The sequence below is a fragment of the Castor canadensis genome, chromosome 7 (assembly GCF_047511655.1).
Source record: "Castor canadensis chromosome 7, mCasCan1.hap1v2, whole genome shotgun sequence".
In the NCBI taxonomy this organism is placed as follows: domain Eukaryota; kingdom Metazoa; phylum Chordata; class Mammalia; order Rodentia; family Castoridae; genus Castor; species Castor canadensis.
This window is the reverse complement of record NC_133392.1, coordinates 139,744,026-139,760,968: the sequence shown is the minus strand read 5'-3', so window position 1 is coordinate 139,760,968 and position 16,943 is coordinate 139,744,026. Positions and strand designations below refer to the sequence as shown.

At 54.1% G+C, this 16,943-nt stretch overlaps 1 protein-coding gene across 3 annotated transcripts in view; it reads right to left on the bottom strand.

The window, feature by feature from the left end:
- The window catches only part of Col16a1 (collagen type XVI alpha 1 chain), a 48,664-nt gene that overhangs the window by 29,322 nt on the left and 2,399 nt on the right, over window positions 1-16,943 (bottom strand). For all 3 annotated transcript variants that reach the window (XM_074080713.1, XM_074080714.1, XM_074080715.1), the window contains exons 3-33: window positions 15,344-15,418; window positions 15,106-15,223; window positions 14,181-14,304; window positions 13,630-13,896; window positions 12,691-12,771; window positions 12,401-12,526; window positions 11,623-11,676; window positions 11,002-11,028; window positions 10,373-10,408; window positions 9,319-9,345; window positions 8,227-8,289; window positions 7,975-8,016; window positions 7,836-7,880; window positions 7,706-7,741; window positions 7,290-7,352; window positions 7,038-7,082; window positions 6,861-6,956; window positions 6,652-6,690; window positions 6,122-6,166; window positions 5,934-5,960; window positions 5,102-5,212; window positions 4,676-4,711; window positions 4,422-4,457; window positions 4,239-4,346; window positions 3,864-3,908; window positions 2,071-2,106; window positions 1,911-1,955; window positions 1,544-1,675; window positions 780-815; window positions 478-585; window positions 103-225 (exon numbers count right to left, since the gene is read on the bottom strand). In XM_074080713.1, the coding sequence (XP_073936814.1) occupies window positions 103-225; window positions 478-585; window positions 780-815; window positions 1,544-1,675; window positions 1,911-1,955; window positions 2,071-2,106; window positions 3,864-3,908; window positions 4,239-4,346; window positions 4,422-4,457; window positions 4,676-4,711; window positions 5,102-5,212; window positions 5,934-5,960; window positions 6,122-6,166; window positions 6,652-6,690; window positions 6,861-6,956; window positions 7,038-7,082; window positions 7,290-7,352; window positions 7,706-7,741; window positions 7,836-7,880; window positions 7,975-8,016; window positions 8,227-8,289; window positions 9,319-9,345; window positions 10,373-10,408; window positions 11,002-11,028; window positions 11,623-11,676; window positions 12,401-12,526; window positions 12,691-12,771; window positions 13,630-13,896; window positions 14,181-14,304; window positions 15,106-15,223; window positions 15,344-15,418 (2,252 nt within the window). The remainder of the gene's footprint in view (window positions 1-102; window positions 226-477; window positions 586-779; window positions 816-1,543; window positions 1,676-1,910; window positions 1,956-2,070; window positions 2,107-3,863; window positions 3,909-4,238; window positions 4,347-4,421; window positions 4,458-4,675; window positions 4,712-5,101; window positions 5,213-5,933; window positions 5,961-6,121; window positions 6,167-6,651; window positions 6,691-6,860; window positions 6,957-7,037; window positions 7,083-7,289; window positions 7,353-7,705; window positions 7,742-7,835; window positions 7,881-7,974; window positions 8,017-8,226; window positions 8,290-9,318; window positions 9,346-10,372; window positions 10,409-11,001; window positions 11,029-11,622; window positions 11,677-12,400; window positions 12,527-12,690; window positions 12,772-13,629; window positions 13,897-14,180; window positions 14,305-15,105; window positions 15,224-15,343; window positions 15,419-16,943) is intronic.

The following is a 16,943-nucleotide window of genomic DNA, read 5'->3' as shown; positions in this document are numbered from 1 at the left end:
CATAAGGGAGCCCATGGAGTCCCCACAGGGGAAAAGGGGCAGAAGGAAGAGAAGGCAAAGTCCAGGCCGGGAAGGACCAGAAGACAGGCAGCTGGAACTCACCGGTTTACCAGGCCTGCCGACACCTTCAGGGCCCTGCTCTCCTTTGGGGCCTGGCTTCCCAGGCAGTCCAGCTACGTCAGTCAGCGCCCCCTGCAAGCTAGGGCAGGCGGTGCAGCCATCACCCTAGTCAGGAAAGGGCATAGCCAGGAGCCACTGAGCCAGGCTGGCAGTCATGCCAGGAGGCATCACAAAGGGTGCCCCTGTGCTTCTCTGAGAGCTCCACACCTCTGCTGCCTCACTCCCAGCCTAAGAAACCAGTCTGAGGAGCCTCCACCCACAAGGCTTCTGGCCTTCTTTGGGGCTCATGGCCTGCCGCTGCAGTCCTTCCCTTAGCTCTCCACCTGATTTCTTTTTGCCCACGCAAAAAAGACTAACCTTTTCTCCTTTTGGCCCCACAGGGCCCCGAACCCCAGGCTGTCCTGATAGTCCAGGCTGCCCCATGGTGCCTGGTGTTCCTGGGTCCCCAGGATTCCCAGCATCACCCTGTAAGGAGTAAGGTTCAAGGAGACCAGAGGTGGACATGTTGGGGACAGGTTGCCCCTGGTCCCCACAGGCACTCACAATCCCTCACTGAGGCTGAGGACTGGGAAGGGGGCAGAGAGTCGGCACAAGGCAATCTGGTAAAGGAGGTGAGGAACAGGTGCCACCCACCCATGTGACTACCAAGATTCTCTCACCTTCTGCCCCTTCAGTCCACGCTCTCCAGCCTTGCCCTGAGGACAAAGCAGTCTCAGTACTGGCTCACTCAAACTGGACCCCCCTGAGTGTCCAGCCACTGTGTTAGACCCCAGAGGATAAGAAAGAAAACAGACTGTAATCTGTGCTCTCCTGCTAGTGATGCAATCTCACATAGTGAAGAGACCTGAGCCAGGCTCTGCAGCTGCACGGCCTGGGCAAGTTACCTCATCTAGCTCTGCATCTCAGTTTCCTCATCTACCAGATGGGAATGATAACTCCCATAGGGCTTTGGTGAGATTAGACGAGTTAATATATGCAAGCAGTCCATGGCACAGAGGGCCACTAGCTTGGTGCTTGCTGTTATTGTTAAAGCACTAGCAATAATAATTCCCACAGCCATAACTGTCACTGCTCTGATGCCCGCAGTGTGCTGCTCAGTGCTTTGCGCCCACCATTACTAAGCTTTATCCCAACTTTATGGGTAAGATGCAGAGAACAAAAGTGATTCACTCAAGTCAAAGATCTCGTAAAAGGCCAAACTGGAATTGGAATCAGTCCTGTTTGGTCTGAGGTTGGTGCTCCTCTGCCCTCTCTGCCACACTGTGTCCCAGGATAAAGGGAAAAAGACTGTCAGGGCAGGTGACGGACCCCCTCCCACCTACTCCTCTATTCCCCTCTGCCCGGGGAGTCAAGAGACACAGGCAGGATCTCTTCCCTCTCTGAAGCCCTGCCCACATCTACCTCCAAAGACCCCGTGACTCACCTGCTTTCCTGGCAGGCCAAAGCCTGGAGGCCCAGGCTCCCCCTTCTCTCCAGCTGGGCCAGGCAAGTGTACCATATGGTCATCCCCATCCTGAGGCTTGGACAAGGTTGAGCATGGCTCACAAGGCTCTCCCTATTGAGCAAGGATGCTGGGTTAGGGGGTCCCTCGGTTCTGAAGGTCTAGGGCTGGGCAGGGGATCTGGGAGCAAGAGGCATCTCAGGAGACAGTGTGGGGGCATGGGGAAGAAATGAATATGCCATGCTAAGGGACTGCACTTCACCCTACAGGCAGTGAGGAGACCCAGGAATAGGGAACACGTGTCTGTCTTGGAAGTGCCCAGCTGCATGCAGGGGTGCTCCAGACTCACCTTTGTCCCTTTGATGCCTGCTGGTCCCACTGGCCCTGGTGGCCCCTACATGAGGAGAAGCCACATTTGATGCCCAGAGTCAGCCTATCAGCTTCCCAGTGGTGGGCAGCACTTCCCACCTTATCTTGCCCCAAGCTATTGCCATCCAAAACATACTTACTGGACTGCCAGCTGGACCTGCCTCCCCGAAATTACCCTGAGGGCCAAGCAGAGAATATACAGTCAAAGGGGGAACAGGGCAGAGGTGCCAGAGCAATCTCAAACCTACAGGAGCAGTCCCTTGGGACATCTAGGCTGCCCTCTCATCTCCTGGCTACCAAAACTGAGGCCCAGAGAGGGAAAGAGACTTCCCCAAGGTCCCCTGAGGGAGTCTGTAGCCAACCACAGAATCCCAGCCCCACCTTCACCCTGACCCAGCACACGGAGATCATTAATTTATTTATCCAACAGGTATTCATTGAATGCCTTTTCAATGAGTACTGAGCTAGGTGACGGGTATGTGAACAGCCCAGATATAAACACCAAGGGGAGCTTGCATACTTAGAACATTTTAGACCACGACATTAAATAGTGATGAGTTCGAAGAAAGAAACAAGGTAGTGAGACAGAGTAAAAGGAGAGCCCATTTTAGACAAGGTGGTCAGAGAAGTAGGACCACAATTATTAGAAAGAAGAGAAAGTCAGTCAAGGAAAGACTAGGATAGTGGGGAGGGAAAATGTTCTAGACAATTCTAGTGGGAGCCACCTGTGTAGAATTCAAGAGGTGACAACAGTCTTGATATATTCCAGAATGGAAGGAGGGTGGGGACAGTTACAGCATGGTAAAGAGAGAGCCAGATGAATATGGAAAGAAAGGTCATCCAGAGTGAGACTCAGCAGGACTGTGGCACAAAGTCAAGTCCCAGAAGGATTGTAAGTGGGGAAATAATGTAATCTGAGTTCTTTTTACAAAGCCACACAAGCTACAAGATGATAAATGAGCTGTTGAAGGCTGCAGTGGCCGCGGGCAGGCCAGAAGAGGCTGCCACCACCCAGGTGACAGGCCAGGGAGACCCAGAACAAGCTGGCAGCAGAGAAGGTAAGGGAAGCAGGGGGAGTCAAGGGAGATTGGCAAAAACATCAGGTCTTGCTACGGGGATGGATGGAAGGGGTGATGATGTGGAGAAGAGGGGAGGCAAGGGTGACACCAGGATATGGATTTGGGGATCTGGGTATATGCCATTTGCTGAGAAAGAAGGTCAGGGTGCAGAAGCTCCATTTGAGAAATACCAGGTTAGGTTTGCAGTTAGAATTGAGTCTGAACATATATCTCAGTGTGTCTCACACTTGAGTACTCGCACACCCACAGAACTCCTCATTTGAGTAACACTCCATTAGAAGTCCAATGCTGCCATTTATCTCTAACACCATCATAAAAACAAACGTTAACAGGGACACTGCAATTGAGTGACCCAGCTGAGTGACAGAGATTTTAGACTCTGGGGCCAGACTTCATGTGCTCAAATCCCAGTCCTGCATCCAAACACCCATGTGGCTTTGGGTAACTTACTTGGTCTTTCTGTGCCTCCCTTTCCTCATCCTTAAAATGGTACTAACAGAGTACCCACTCCATAAGGTTTGGGGAGGATAAAACAAGTTTATGCATGTGCAAGACTTGGAGCAGAGCCTGACATACAATAAGCAGAAAAGAAGTGTTAAATACTATTTTTACTACAAGTAGTATTGGATGTGCTTAATAGTTTTAGATTATCATTAAATTAAAAATACAACACTAAGAAATTCTCTTGGAGAACATGAAGGCCCTTGGAAATAAATTCTTTGACTCCAATCTGCAAAACACATGAATTCATTTCTCTGTCAATTTATAGCCTGGCTTCTGCCCCACTCACTGCCCTGGGCTACCTCTCCTCTGCCTCCTTCCCTGGTGTCCCTGACATCTAGCCCAAGTCTCACCTTTTCTCCTTTCAGCCCTCTTGGCCCTGGCGCTCCAGCTTTCCCCTGAAAAAATAACCAAGACAGAGTCACAGCACCTCTCCACTGCCACCCCCTCAAGCTCCCAGTGTGCCAGTATTCAACCAGAGAGAGAAAGTGACAATGGGCCTGACAAATCCCACAGCCTGCACGTAGCTGCACAACTACTCTTGCTGTACAAGTGGTGCTCCGAGGTGCTGAAGAAGTCCCAGGGCAAGTAACCTGAGGTAGTACAGGGGTGGAGGGATCAGGATACAGGTCGGGGCATCTGCCTCATGGCCTCTCTCTTGGTCTGCCCAAGACTTGGGACTTGAAGAGCCAGAAAGGACACCAATGTGACAAGAACCAGTCACTCACCAGAAGGCCAAGTAAACTGGCACCAGGAGATCCCACATCTTCATTGGACCCTGAAGGCCCAAGATGCTGGGCCCCTACAAGTGAGCTGCAGGATAAGCAGGGTTCCCCCTGGGGAGAGAAGAGAAGTAATCAGAAAGGCTCCCAGCAGGCAGAGAGGGCTAGCCCACACTGGGGCTTTCTCACCTTTTCTCCCTTGATGCCTTGGATGCCGGGATCTCCCTGCAGGGAAAAATGGCTGTGGGCTATGACTGGGGATAATGGGGCACCCCAAACTCCCTGGCCATATATGAGGACAGCAATATGAAATGCCACATACCCTTCAAATACCCGGGGTCCTGTGGGGTTCAAAACCAGCACCCCAGAGACAGGGCACATCAATCCACATAACAAACGAGAAAAAAGAGGTTAACTACCCCAATGGACAGTTCTGTACATACCCGATCACCTTTGAGTTCAACAGTTCCCAGGCCCTCCTGAAAGAAAAGGTCTGTGAGAAAGTGGGGTGGGAGTCCAGGCCAGGACCCCGATCCAGCCCTGACCACTCCTTGTCCTTACCTCCAGTCAACACCCAAACCCAGGGCATAGCTTCACTCATAACAAGGGATGGCCCCACACTAGTTAGTTCAAAATGCATCCTCAAGTCTCTTAGATAGTCTTGGCTGTTTGCCATGGAGACCTGGAATATATTCTAGCCCAGCTCTAAGCAATATGGTTCAGACCCCTTAGTGCCTAGACCCTCTGCCACAATCTCTCTGTGTCCTGCAGAAGCCCCTCTGCCCAACTCCTGTCTATGATCATGGCCTGGGGTTTGTTTAATGTGTATAAAGGGTGGAGTACCCCTCAGGCACCATTTGGACACTCACCCTGGCTGGTGCAGGATCACCTGGTTCCCCCTTGGGCCCTGGCTTTCCAGGGAGCCCCACGAAGTTCTGGAACCCTTCAGACAGTGTTGGGCACACTTCACAGGGGTCACCCTAGTAGAAGAGAGAGACTGTGAGAGGACAGGGTGGGGCTGAGACCCTGGGGAAGGCTGGGAGCCTCCTGCTCACACAGCTATAGACATTGAGTGGATGGGCCTGTGCTCGGTCCCTGCCATCAAAGTGGAGAGCATCCATTCATCCTAAATTTCTTGGACATCAGGAAACTATGTCCTCACAGCCAGCCATCGGAAACAGATGTGTCTCCCTGACAGATGTGGAAACTTGAGCTAAGAGAATGGCTAACTAACCCACCACATTCACAAACCATGTGAGTGGCAAAGGCAGATTCTGATTCCAGCTGATCCCAAGCCAGGCTGTTTATTTGTTTGTTTGTTTATGTATTTATTTTGGTAAGACTGGGGTTTGAACTTAGGGCTTCATGTTTGCAAAGCAGGCACTCTACCAGTTCAGTCACACCTCCAGTCCATTTTGCTCTGGTTATTTTGGAGATGTGGTATTGCAAACTATTTGTCTGGGCTGGCCTCAAACCATGATCTTCCCAATTTCAGCCTCCCAAGGAACTAGGATTACAGGCATGAGCCACCAGTACCCGATCCAAGCTAGGTTCTTTATCTCTTCATCACACATGCCTTCCACAGGACTAAAGAAGCACCAAGGGTCACCTGAAGACTCAGGGCCCTTGCTGTGCAGTGTCATTTGTGCAGAGGCGCTCCCATCCCCACTCCAACCTTGGGCAGCCAGGCATGGGACTCACCTTCTCTCCCTTCACCCCTGGCTTTCCCTGTTGAAGAAGAAGCAGGAGCATTGGTGCCAGGGCAGAGGAACTGGTATGCCAAGAAGGGGTCTGAGGACCTAGACCCCTCTTCCCCCCAGAGGCCCTGAAAGAGCAGACCCAGGCATAGTGGGCAGCAATCCCCTCTCCTCAAGCTCAGAGTCACTCACAGGCTTCCCACCAGGGCCTTCCTTTCCTGGTGTCCCAGAGCTGCCCTGTGGTAAGAAGAAAGGTTTAAAAGGGAGGCCTCAGCCTACATGACCTCAGCCGTCTTCCCTTTCCCCATCCCCCTCTCTCAGTGGCAACACCATCTCTGCCAAACCGCCCATCTCTGTTTGGTCCATCTGCTCAATAAGCCCTCCCCTGGTGCCTGGCCTTCTCTATGTCCAGCTCAAACAAAGAACAGTAGAAACAAGGCCACCATGTGCCCTTCTCTGGTACAACAGATAGGAGGTGATTTGGGGGGCCCAGAGAAAGCACAGCGACAGACAGAAGATAGATAGACAGACATTTCCACACCTTTCCATTCATCAAGGCCAAGGCCCCCACCTCATCAACCACGGGGTGGGGACACTGCCCAACAAGGCCTGGCTGAGCCAAGCCTCCTTAGCCAAATGCCTAGCCTCCTCCCTGCCCTCTTCCCTCCCACTGCCCACCAAGCAGCGGGCTCCTCTGTGTGCCCACTTCTCCCTCTGCATACCTTGTCTCCCTTAGGGCCTTGCGGGCCACCTGGATCTCCCTAAAGGCAGAAACAGAGTAAATGGAAGTTTTCCAGGGACCCCCTCACTGCAGTACAGTGAGAGCTTTTCCCCTAACACCTCCTCCAACAGGACCCCTGAGATGGGGTCTTGACCACAGTGGGAGAGGGAGTCTCAGGAAAGGACAATAGGAGAGGCAAGGGGTACTCACCGGGGTCCCAGGCAGTCCTATCCCAGGGGGTCCAGGGAAGCCAGGGGGCCCAGGCTCTCCTGCCAACCCCTCAGGCCCAACAAAGCCAGGATCTCCCTGGCACAGACATAAGTGGGTGTCAGAGAGCTGCCACCCCACCTCTACCATGCCTCTCCACCCGCCAGATCCACTACTCACTTTCTGTCCCTTGGGCCCAATAACACAGATCTCTCCTGGCCGGCCCTGTGGGGAACAAGGCAGGGGTTAAGGACAGCCAGAGGTCTGTCCCACATTCACTGCCCTTCTCCCAAAATAGACCCCAAGGTCATCAAATGTCAGCCTCAGAGTGTCTGAAGCTGGGAGTCAGGAGGCCTGGGTTCAGGTCCTTTTCTGCCCTCCTCCCCTTTCTGTGCCCCTGGGGCTGGGGGGGAAGGGTCCCCAGCACCGTACATCTCGGCCTGGCTTTCCTGGCAAGCCCTTCAGGCCTCCATCACCCTTCTCGCCTTTCTGGCCCTGGGGAAGGAAGAGGCAAAGTGAAGGAGGTTAAAGGAAATGACTGGAAGAGCCAAGGTAGCTCCAACTGGGGGAAGGGCAACTGCTTTCCAGACCCCTGGTCTCTGCCTTGGCTGAAATTGAATGGCTTCTACAGATAGGCAGATGACAAGGAGAACTTCCAAGTCAGCCAGGCCACTCACCAGGTGTGGTGGGCATTTGGGCCGGGCAGGTAATTGAGAGAGGTGTGGGAGGGTACAGCCAACTCTGCCCACTGACACCATCCTCTAGGAAGACTTTGTACATCTCCCTTCCTTGTGCTTGTAGGCCTTCAGACTCTGACCCTAACCCCATCCAAATCCAGGCCTTATTACCTTCTGGCCTGTTGAGCCTGGGAGTCCTGAGGGTCCCTGAGATGAGGAAGAACACAAAAGAAGGGGTGAGGAAGGGAGGATGAGGGACCAGGACCTGCTATTCCTGCCCTGTCTCCAGTCCCATGCTCACCAAGGCTCCTGACTCTCCTTTCTCTCCTTTCAGGCCTTCTGCACACTGAACAGAGAGACAAGGTATTGACAAGGTGTTGAGAGGGACTCAGAGCTGGCCCCATCTTGTCCCTGAAGCAAACCTTACCTCTAGGTCTTACCTGAAGTGGGGCATCCGGGGAGATTCGAACACAGTCATTGCCCTGAAAGTAAAGAACAGGGATCAGGGCTGGGGCTCCTGCGGGAGTCCCCAGAAAACAGAGGCATCCACCCACTAACCCCCAGGAAGACCTGCCTTCATCCCCCATTTGGCCAGGCTTTCCACTGAGATAATGGGATGTCAGTTCACATTCCACCCGCCTCCCCAAGGCCAGCTGGGAAGGGTCCTACAGTGGGCATGGCTGGGCACTTACCCGTGCTCCCTTCTCTCCCTTGGGGCCTGATGGACCAGGAAGCCCTCGCTCACCTTTCCCTCCCTGTGGGTGAAACCAGAATGGTGACTGGGATTGGAGGGACCTCCGCTACCCATTCTTCATGTAAATGTGCAGGCACATTTAGGCCCCCCCATCCCCCACTTTGCACACAACATATGGATTCCAAATGTACCATTCACATGCCCCTCCCACCCCAAAAGGCTATATTTGGCAAACCTACAGCCCCACACCGAGGGTATCCCTCTCCCCACACTCATATGCATCACACCAGCTCATACACAGCACATCCAGGGCCCACGGACACATGTGCATAGGACCACCCACACACACCCAGGGTGGTATAAACACGATGGCTGAGTGTCAGGCTGCCTGAGTTCTTGCTGTACTTGCTGGCATGTGACATAGGGCAAGTTATGTCACCTCTCTGAGCCTTAGTTTCCTCATCAATAAAATGGGGTTCATATCAGCACCTGCCTCAAGGTGCCATGGTAAGGAAGAAGTGGGGTGCTGAAGGCAAAGTGCTAGGCACAGAGCCTGGCACACACTCACCTCAATGGAGGTGCCTCTGAGGAGTCACACTGCATTCTTAGGAGCACACAAGAGCTCAGTCTATATCTGCATGTGCTGCCTACCGTATCACTCACAAGTTCTGTGGCCTGTTAGGCCCACAGGTACGTGGGCTCAACCCTCAGCCCCAGGGGGCCACACCCACACCCAATCGCTCTGATGCATCCAGTTCCATGCACCGGCACAGCTGGGCCCCAGTTTCCTCTGAAGCCAAATGAGAGTACTTACCCTGCAGATGAGTGTTTTGCGGGATTAGAAAAGTGATTCATGTGTGCGTATCGGGCCCAGGGCCTGGTGCCCAGTAAAGCCTCAGAAAAGGGGAGCTCTTGACATCTTTGTACACACAGCCCCCTGCTCCCCCCCACCCCATTATCTCCAACACACTCAATGACCCCATACTCACACAGGTCACCATCCTGATATAAACACACAACCACATGGCCACCAAAGGGATGGGATGGGGCCAAAGAGCGCAGGAGAGTCCAGTTATCTGCTGAGACTCACCTTTGGACCTGAGGAACCAAGTGTGACCTGAGGGCACAGACGAGAACGCGTTATACCTCAGGGAAGAAGAGGAAACCAGGGACACAGAGAGAGCAAGCAATTCAGCTAGGTTCACACAATATGGTAGCAGGACCAACAGCCCGAATCCTAGCCCCTGCTCTGCCTACCAGGCCAGTCAGCATTCTGACTCTGTTTCCTAAGGCTATAAAACTTGCAGAAGGGTGTAATCTACTTTCTGTAACTTGCCAGGCTTTGGCTAGCCCTGCCCCCAGCTGTAGGATAACATGGTTGCTCGGTTGCCATGGTAATCCCTGCACATCTGGGAATCATGGGCCTTACCAGATTTGGTGGGGACTGGATCAGAAGAGGGGCAGACAGCAGTGGGGGTACTTCTTGATGTCTCCCAAAGCCAGGGGCTTATTGCTGAGGACGGTTTGGATTGTACACTTGGAGGACCAATGTGGCATGTCTACTCAGACCATCAGGCCATGGGAAAGCAGTGACTAATGCTGCCCATAGGCGAGGCACAGTTGGGTACCAGCTGGGCTCACTCTACGTCCCTCTCCCTTGTCTTTTCAGTCGCCCAGAGGGAGGGTGGGCCAGGACCAGCTATGAGGGGGAAGAAAGGAGTGTGCTCAGGCCCTGAGCTACCTCTGGCTTTGAGGGCCAGTGCTGGACTGTGTGGCTCTGAGCTACCCCTCCCCGTCTAGGCCTTCAAGGTGACTTGTGAAGCCTTCCAAGCAAAGCAGGCCTGATAACTGGTGGGAAGTGCAGAGCTCGGAGCAGCAACCAAGGTCCTGATCCCCTGACCTACCACCACCAGTGCCCTGTCCACCCTAGGTCCAGACGCACTGTCCAGATCACAGGGCAGGAGGCTGTCCATGCAGCCAGGACTGGGCAGACATGGGGTTGGGGGTCAAGCCTAGCTCTGGTGAATGGGCTGGAAAACATACAAAAGACCCCTTGTTCTCAACCTGGAAGCTCCAGCCAACTCCAGGCAACACCCACTCTCAGCCCTCGCCCACCCCACCCTGCACACTCTGTGTTCACTCACATTGCTCTCCTGGGCACCGTGGGCACAGGGTGGGCACTGAAAGGGAAGAACAGGGTGGAGGTCTATTTGGAGACTCCAGAATCAGCCCTTCACCCCATCCCTTTTCAACACACACATACATGCACTCTACATACACGCACATATACACGCACGCACACACACACCAAGCCCAAAGAGCATGACATGCATCCTGTGTGTGATCTGAGAGGAACATGCAGATGAGAGCCATAGAAAACAAGCCTCACCCTCATTTCCCACCAACCCAGACCCATAGCCATTTTCCAGATGAGGAAACTAAGGACCAGAGAGGAATAATGGTGGGCCCTGGGGCACACAGCATGTCAGCAAAATGAGGACCAAAATTTAAGGGTTTCATGGCCAAGGCCTTGGCTCTACCCATGATGCCCATGGCCATTTGCTACCAACTCGGCAGGCGTGTCCTCCCGGCTTCCAGCCCAACCACCCAGGGAGAGGCAGTGGGCTCAGCAACTGGCCCCAAGGAATGCTGCAAGCTGTGTAGTTACCTATCACCCCCATGCTTAGGCTCTGTGTCTCAAAGCCTCGTCCAAAGAACTCATGCTGGCACCCCCTCCCCAGATCCCTTTAGCTAGCCCAGATGAGAGGCTCACCTCATCAGCTGCTGCCTCTCTCTGGACCTGGGAAGAGGGGGACATGGAGGAACTCAGGGGATCAGCACTGCCCCAATACCCTCTGCCCAAGAGACAGCAAGAGTGGGCTTTCTAGAGAGTACCAGACACAGTGCTGCATGCCTATAATTCCAGGTTTGCAGGAGGCAGAGATTGGGAGGATCAAGGTTTAAGACTAGCCCAGGCAAAAAGTTCGTGAAACCCTATCTCAACAAACAAGCTAGGCATTGGTTGTTCACAACTATAATCCCAGCTATGCAGGAGGTATAGGTAAGAGAATCACAGTCCCAGGTTGGCTTGGACAAAAATAGTGTGAGACCCTATCTGAAAAATAACTAAAGCAAAAAGGGCTCAAATGATAGCGCTTGCCTAGCAAGTATGAGGCCCTGAGTTCAAACTCAGAAGAGTGAGAGATCAAGAGAGAGGTACTTTGTCCCTCCCCCTCTCTTTTCCTTCTCAGAACTGGCACTGCACTGCATGAACGCGTCCAGGCAGGAAGAGAGTAGGAGTGGAGAGATTCCTCTGAGGGGTTTGCAGAGGGCACACAGGGCAAGCTGAGGGCACCACTGGCTCTTCCCCACCTTCCCCACCCATCATCTCTACCTGTGTTCCCCTCTCTGCCTTCTGGCTGCTTCTTCCTGTCAGTTGCGCATCCACCTGAGCAGACAGACCAAAGAGAAACCCACCAGGAGGGGCAGTTCTGGGATCTGGGCTGGAAAGGGGTACCTGGGTGGGATGCATGGATCCCCCCCAGGGTCCCCTCCTCAGCCTGGCATCTGGCACTTCCCAGGCCATCAAGGGCCTGCTCAGGCCCCTGAGGCTGCCCCCACCACCGCCCCTTCTTTTCCCCCCACCCATGTGATGTCGGAGAAAACGGTGGGTGAATCAATGGACTCTGTGTTCCCGCAGCCAGAAGCTGGGCATGATGCCCGGTGGGCAGGGACACTGCCCAGCTAGAGGGTGGGGCTGAGGGAAGAATTGGACTTCCCTGCTGCCACCTCCAAAGAACCTGGGAGTGAACGGGGCAGCTGGCCATGGTGCTGGGTGGTAAGGAGTCCTGAGTGGAACAGTGCCACCCGGTCTCCATGCCCAGGAATCCCCGTCCTCCTCCATCAGGTTCAGGAGCACGCCTGGTCTTTCCTTCCTCAGAGGGCCTGGGTAACATCAACCTGGAAGTACCAGAGCTAGACAGGCATAACTCTCAATGCCTACAGGTGGGTGGGTCTAGGGTCACCCTGCAGGCTGCCTCTCTCCACCTCCCTGACTCTTACAGGGTGGTTTGCAAATGGCTGAGGCATCCAGTGTCCTTCCTCCCCTAGTGGCAGACCTTGGTCAGGTCAGAGGAGAGGCAGTCTCCCTTGTGCCCACCCTGCCCACCCACCTTGCTGTTCTGTGGCTCCTCCAGGCAGAAGCAGCGGGTGTAGACCTTGCCCTCTGTCTGTGGATTGATCTCGATGAGCTCATTACTCTGAGTGTCCCGGCGGGCCTTGGAGGTCTCTGGGGGGCACTGCTCAGTGTGGAGGAAAGAGTTGGGGTCAGTACAGCAGACACAGTACAGACCACCACACACCTGCTTCCAGCCCCCCACCCCCACCCCGCCGTCTCCAGCACACTGTGCCATTAGGCAGTTCCCCACCCCCCTGCCCCAGCTGTGCTAGGGCTGCTACTCACCCCACCCGGTAAGATCTCACAGCAGCCTTCTTCCAGCACGAGCTCCGGGTCACAGTAGATGTGTGCCTGCTGAAGGTCAAACTGCAGAGGACACATGGTTCATTTCATTTCGCGTAATCAAATAGCTCTGTGTTGTGGCCCCCAATGAGGCCCAAAGATGGCTTCGCCCCAGGATTTGCCATTAGGATGTTTCCAGTCTGGCCTGGGAGACCATCAAGAATAAAGCTGTTGCCGGGCATGTGGAGGCAGAGAGTGGGAGAATCAAGGTTCAAAACCAGCCCAGGCAAAAAGTTAGCAAGGCTCTCATATCAACCAATAAAACCCAGGTGCAGTGGTGCATGCCTGTCATCTCAGCGAGGTGGGGAGCAGAAATAGGAGGATCGTGGTCCAGGCTATCCTGGGCATAAGTGTGAGATCGTATCTCAAAAATACCCAAACCAAAAAGGGTTGGGGGGCATGACTCAAGAGGTAGGGCGCCTGCCTAGGGAGCTCCAGGCCCTGATTCAAAACCCAGTAAATAAATAAATACATAAACAAATAACAGAACAGTCACCAAAGGCAGAACAAAAGTGCATGTGCAGGAAAGGAGAGGCAGTGCAGAGGAACAGGAGGGGGAGATTTCATTCAAGCCACTACTCAGTGGATGAGTATGCAGGAACAGCATAGGCAAAGACATACACGTGTAAAAGTAGTAGGCAAACCGGAAGACTGGGACAGAACTGAGCAGAGCAGAGCTATGTGGAGACATAAAGGAGGAGGATGCTGCAGACTCTTAGAGGCTCCAGATTGCGAAGGGCTTTGAATGCCAACCTAGTATGTTTAGGCTCATCTGAAGGGCAATGGGATCCATGGGAGGATTCTGAGCAAAGGAAGTACCTGGTCCATTCAGGGAGCTCCCAGAAGGTAGGAGCAGAGGCCAGGGTGTGACCTAGAACTCACCGAGACAGGTTTGCCCTGCTCAGCATCCAAGCCCAGAAATACATGGCCCACAGGCTGCGTGGGTCGCCGGGGCCCCAGGGGCTGGGAGGAGGCTGAGATGCAGTCCACATGCACGGAGGCTACGCGTCCAGCCACACTCAGCATCAACTTGTGCCAACGCAGGTCGAAGAGCTGGGGCACTGGGAAGATGCAGGACACAAAGTCGCCATCTTGGCCCTGTGCCCGGAGCTCCAGACTCCGTTCTTGACTGTTGACTTCCAGGGAAATCTGTGTAGAGTTGGGAAAGGGACAGGCCTGACATTCATAGCTCGAGCCACAGCGTGGCAAAGTCAAGGGCCCTCAAGCTCATTTCACAGGAGGGGAAACTGAGGCCCAGAAAGGGAAGAAAGTTGGTTGAGGTGATGGATCAATGACACTGATAGGCTAAGGTTAGCCTTGAGGGTGGCACTGGGATGGAGGAGTGAGGCCCCAGCAATGACAAGCTTGGATGGAATCTGAGCTGGGCTGGTGGCACCTGACACTCTATGGAGCTGTAAGAGTGGTGTGCTCACCTGTGGGTACCCATCTCCATCGGTCACTTGGAACAAGTACCACGTGTTCTGGTAGGTGTTCTTCTTCAGCAGGAGTGTGAGCACCAGGGCAAACTCCTCAGGAAGGCCCCGTGGGAACACTCGTCTAGGGTAGAGCAGAGGCTGCTCTGAGGCTCAGGTGGGATCCAGGCACTGCTCACCCTGGGCCCTCAGGACTGATGAGCTTGCCTGAGACATGCACAGCACACACCTCCAAACACATGCACACATTGGCTCTGCACACAGTTACTGAGTGTCTTGTAAGTGCCAGGTGCTGGGCTGAATGCTGGGAAAAATCGTGGTGAAAATACAGAGAAGGTACCTGCCACCACGGAACCTTCCAGGCTAATGGGGTGGAAATCATCAACAAAGAATCCTTGGAATGAATTAAATTATGGTGAGGGCTTCCAAGGAATCCAGGATCCCTAGCGGGGGATGGACCTGATGGACCTGGGGTGGAAGGAGAGATGCTGAGAAAAATATGGAAAAGATTTTGCAGAACAGAGCATCAAGAAAGAGAGAGGAACCTTTGGGGAGTTAGACCAGAGAAATAAATAAGGGCCAGACTATCCAAGGACTGGTGGAAGTTTGAACTTCACACGTGGGCACACACACAGACATGCAGGCGTACACCATGTTTGCCAGGTCCCCGCCCCCATCCTGGTATTCTCACAGTGCCTACAGGATGCAAACCTGGTCCCTCCTACTGCTAGCCAGAGATGGGGGGTGGGGCTTCCAGGTGCCCTCTCACAGCCCACCTTACAAGCTCCATTTGTGAGGCCAGGATGACTCTTGGCAGGAAAAGGAACGAAATGACCCCTAAGCTGGGCTTAGGCCCCATGTCTAGAGTTGCTGGGGGTGTGGCTGAGGTCCTATACATTCTCAGGGGTCCCACTAAAACCTTTACCGAGTGGGCTGGGTTACTGGGGCCGCCCCCAGCCGCAGGATGAGTGGCCCCTTGGGATTGCGGATCTTCTTGATGGTGGACGTCTTCATGAGGCTGAGTCGGCGGATGAGGTTGAAGCCTGGGAGTGCAGCAGGGTGGGGAGGGGAACACCAGATGAAGGGCTCAGCTAGGCAGGTGAGAAGGATACAGGCCCCTCTAGGATGAAGGTGGGGAAACAGAGGAATGAAGGAGCCCTCACCAGTCACGTTGGTTGATAGGTCACTGCGATGCTCTAACTTAAGTCCTTCTTGCTGTGAAGGTGGGCACCGCTCACCTGGAACAAAGTTGATGAGGGAGCAATAGGGGCTCAGATGATGCAGCTGCCCAGCTAGGTCCTGGAGAACCCAGAGTCCCCATTCTGGATCTTTACGCCAGCCCTGCTTTCAAGTGACTTTCACACATGCCTTCTGGCCCTGGCTGCCCAGGGAGCCAGGAGGACCCCCCCAGCATACAATCAGGAAGACTGAGGCCTGGCCCAAGGCCACTGAATGAGTCCACAGCAGCTCAGGACCAGAACTCCAGGTACTCAAGTCTCCCAACACTTCAGCCAGGGTCCAAACCAGCAAGAGAGGGGATGAGAGAAACCCCAGGCAGTCCCAGAGCATGGACAGGGTGGCAAACCGAGGATACTCATGTATTCCCTGCATGGTGTACACCCGGGGGTGGGGGGGCAGAAGAGTACTCTGGGGGTGAGCAAATGTCAGGTTCATGAACACTTTGTGTTATGTGCAATTGTGTATGCAGGTCTGCACATGCTTGCACTGTGAATACCCATGCCACCAGGGACACCGTGTGCAACTGGTCCACGTGTTATCTGCAATGGGTGGGGTTCCACTTCCCGCATCCAAAACAGACAATCGGGCCAGACCCAAGTCTCAGCTAACAGAATGACTTTTCACCTGGATAACCACCTAGTGAGACATTGAGAAGAGACAGGGGGATTGAGGGGACCACAGGCTCAAGGGCACCACTAGGGCCTGTGGCTCCAGATAGGGCATATTAAGGGGGATAATGGCTCCTGGTGAAGGGCATGGGTCCATGCAGGTCTCCAAAGCACTGAAGGGACAGACCCGCAGCCATGGTCCTCCCTCTCCCCAGGGCAGTGATGGGGGAAGTGCTACACTGGACAGATAGAGGCTAGAATCAAAAGGCCTTCCCAGCAAGGCAGACAGGAAGCTGGGACAAGACAGTAAAGTTGGCTACTAGAAGCTAGCCAACTCCCTAGCTAGCCTGGCTGGAAGAAGGAACTCCCTGGGTATGGTGACCCCACTGGAGTCTCCCTCCCCCAGGTCTGGCCGGAAAGACCATCACTGTCTTCGGCATCGCAGAAGTAATGGGTGACTCACCCCTTGGCAATGGGCCCAGATTCCTTACAGATGTTGAAATCTTCTGCCCCAGCTACCCCCCACCCCCGCCAGGGGACCTGGCAAGGGAGAGAGCAAAACTCCTGCACATGCACGCAGAAACATGTACGTGTGTGTGTGTGTGTGTGTGTGCGCGCGCGCGCTCACACTTACACACACCCCCAATTCACAGCCCCTCTTGCTTTGCTTTTGCACCTTGGTTTTTCTGCCTCTCTCAGCTGGCTGGATTCGGGTTCTAGGAGTTCTGCTCCTGCCTGGCAAGGCAGTGTTGCTAGTGAGCCTGCAGGGCACCCAGCAAGGCTGGGCAAGTTGCCCTGTCAACTTCCCCTGGCTTTGGGCCCTGGAAAGCTGTACCCTCTCCCTGTCCAGAGTGTGTACCTTGGGGTGGGCCCCTCATTGTAGATCCAGGCTGGTGTGGAAAAGGACTGGTTGGAG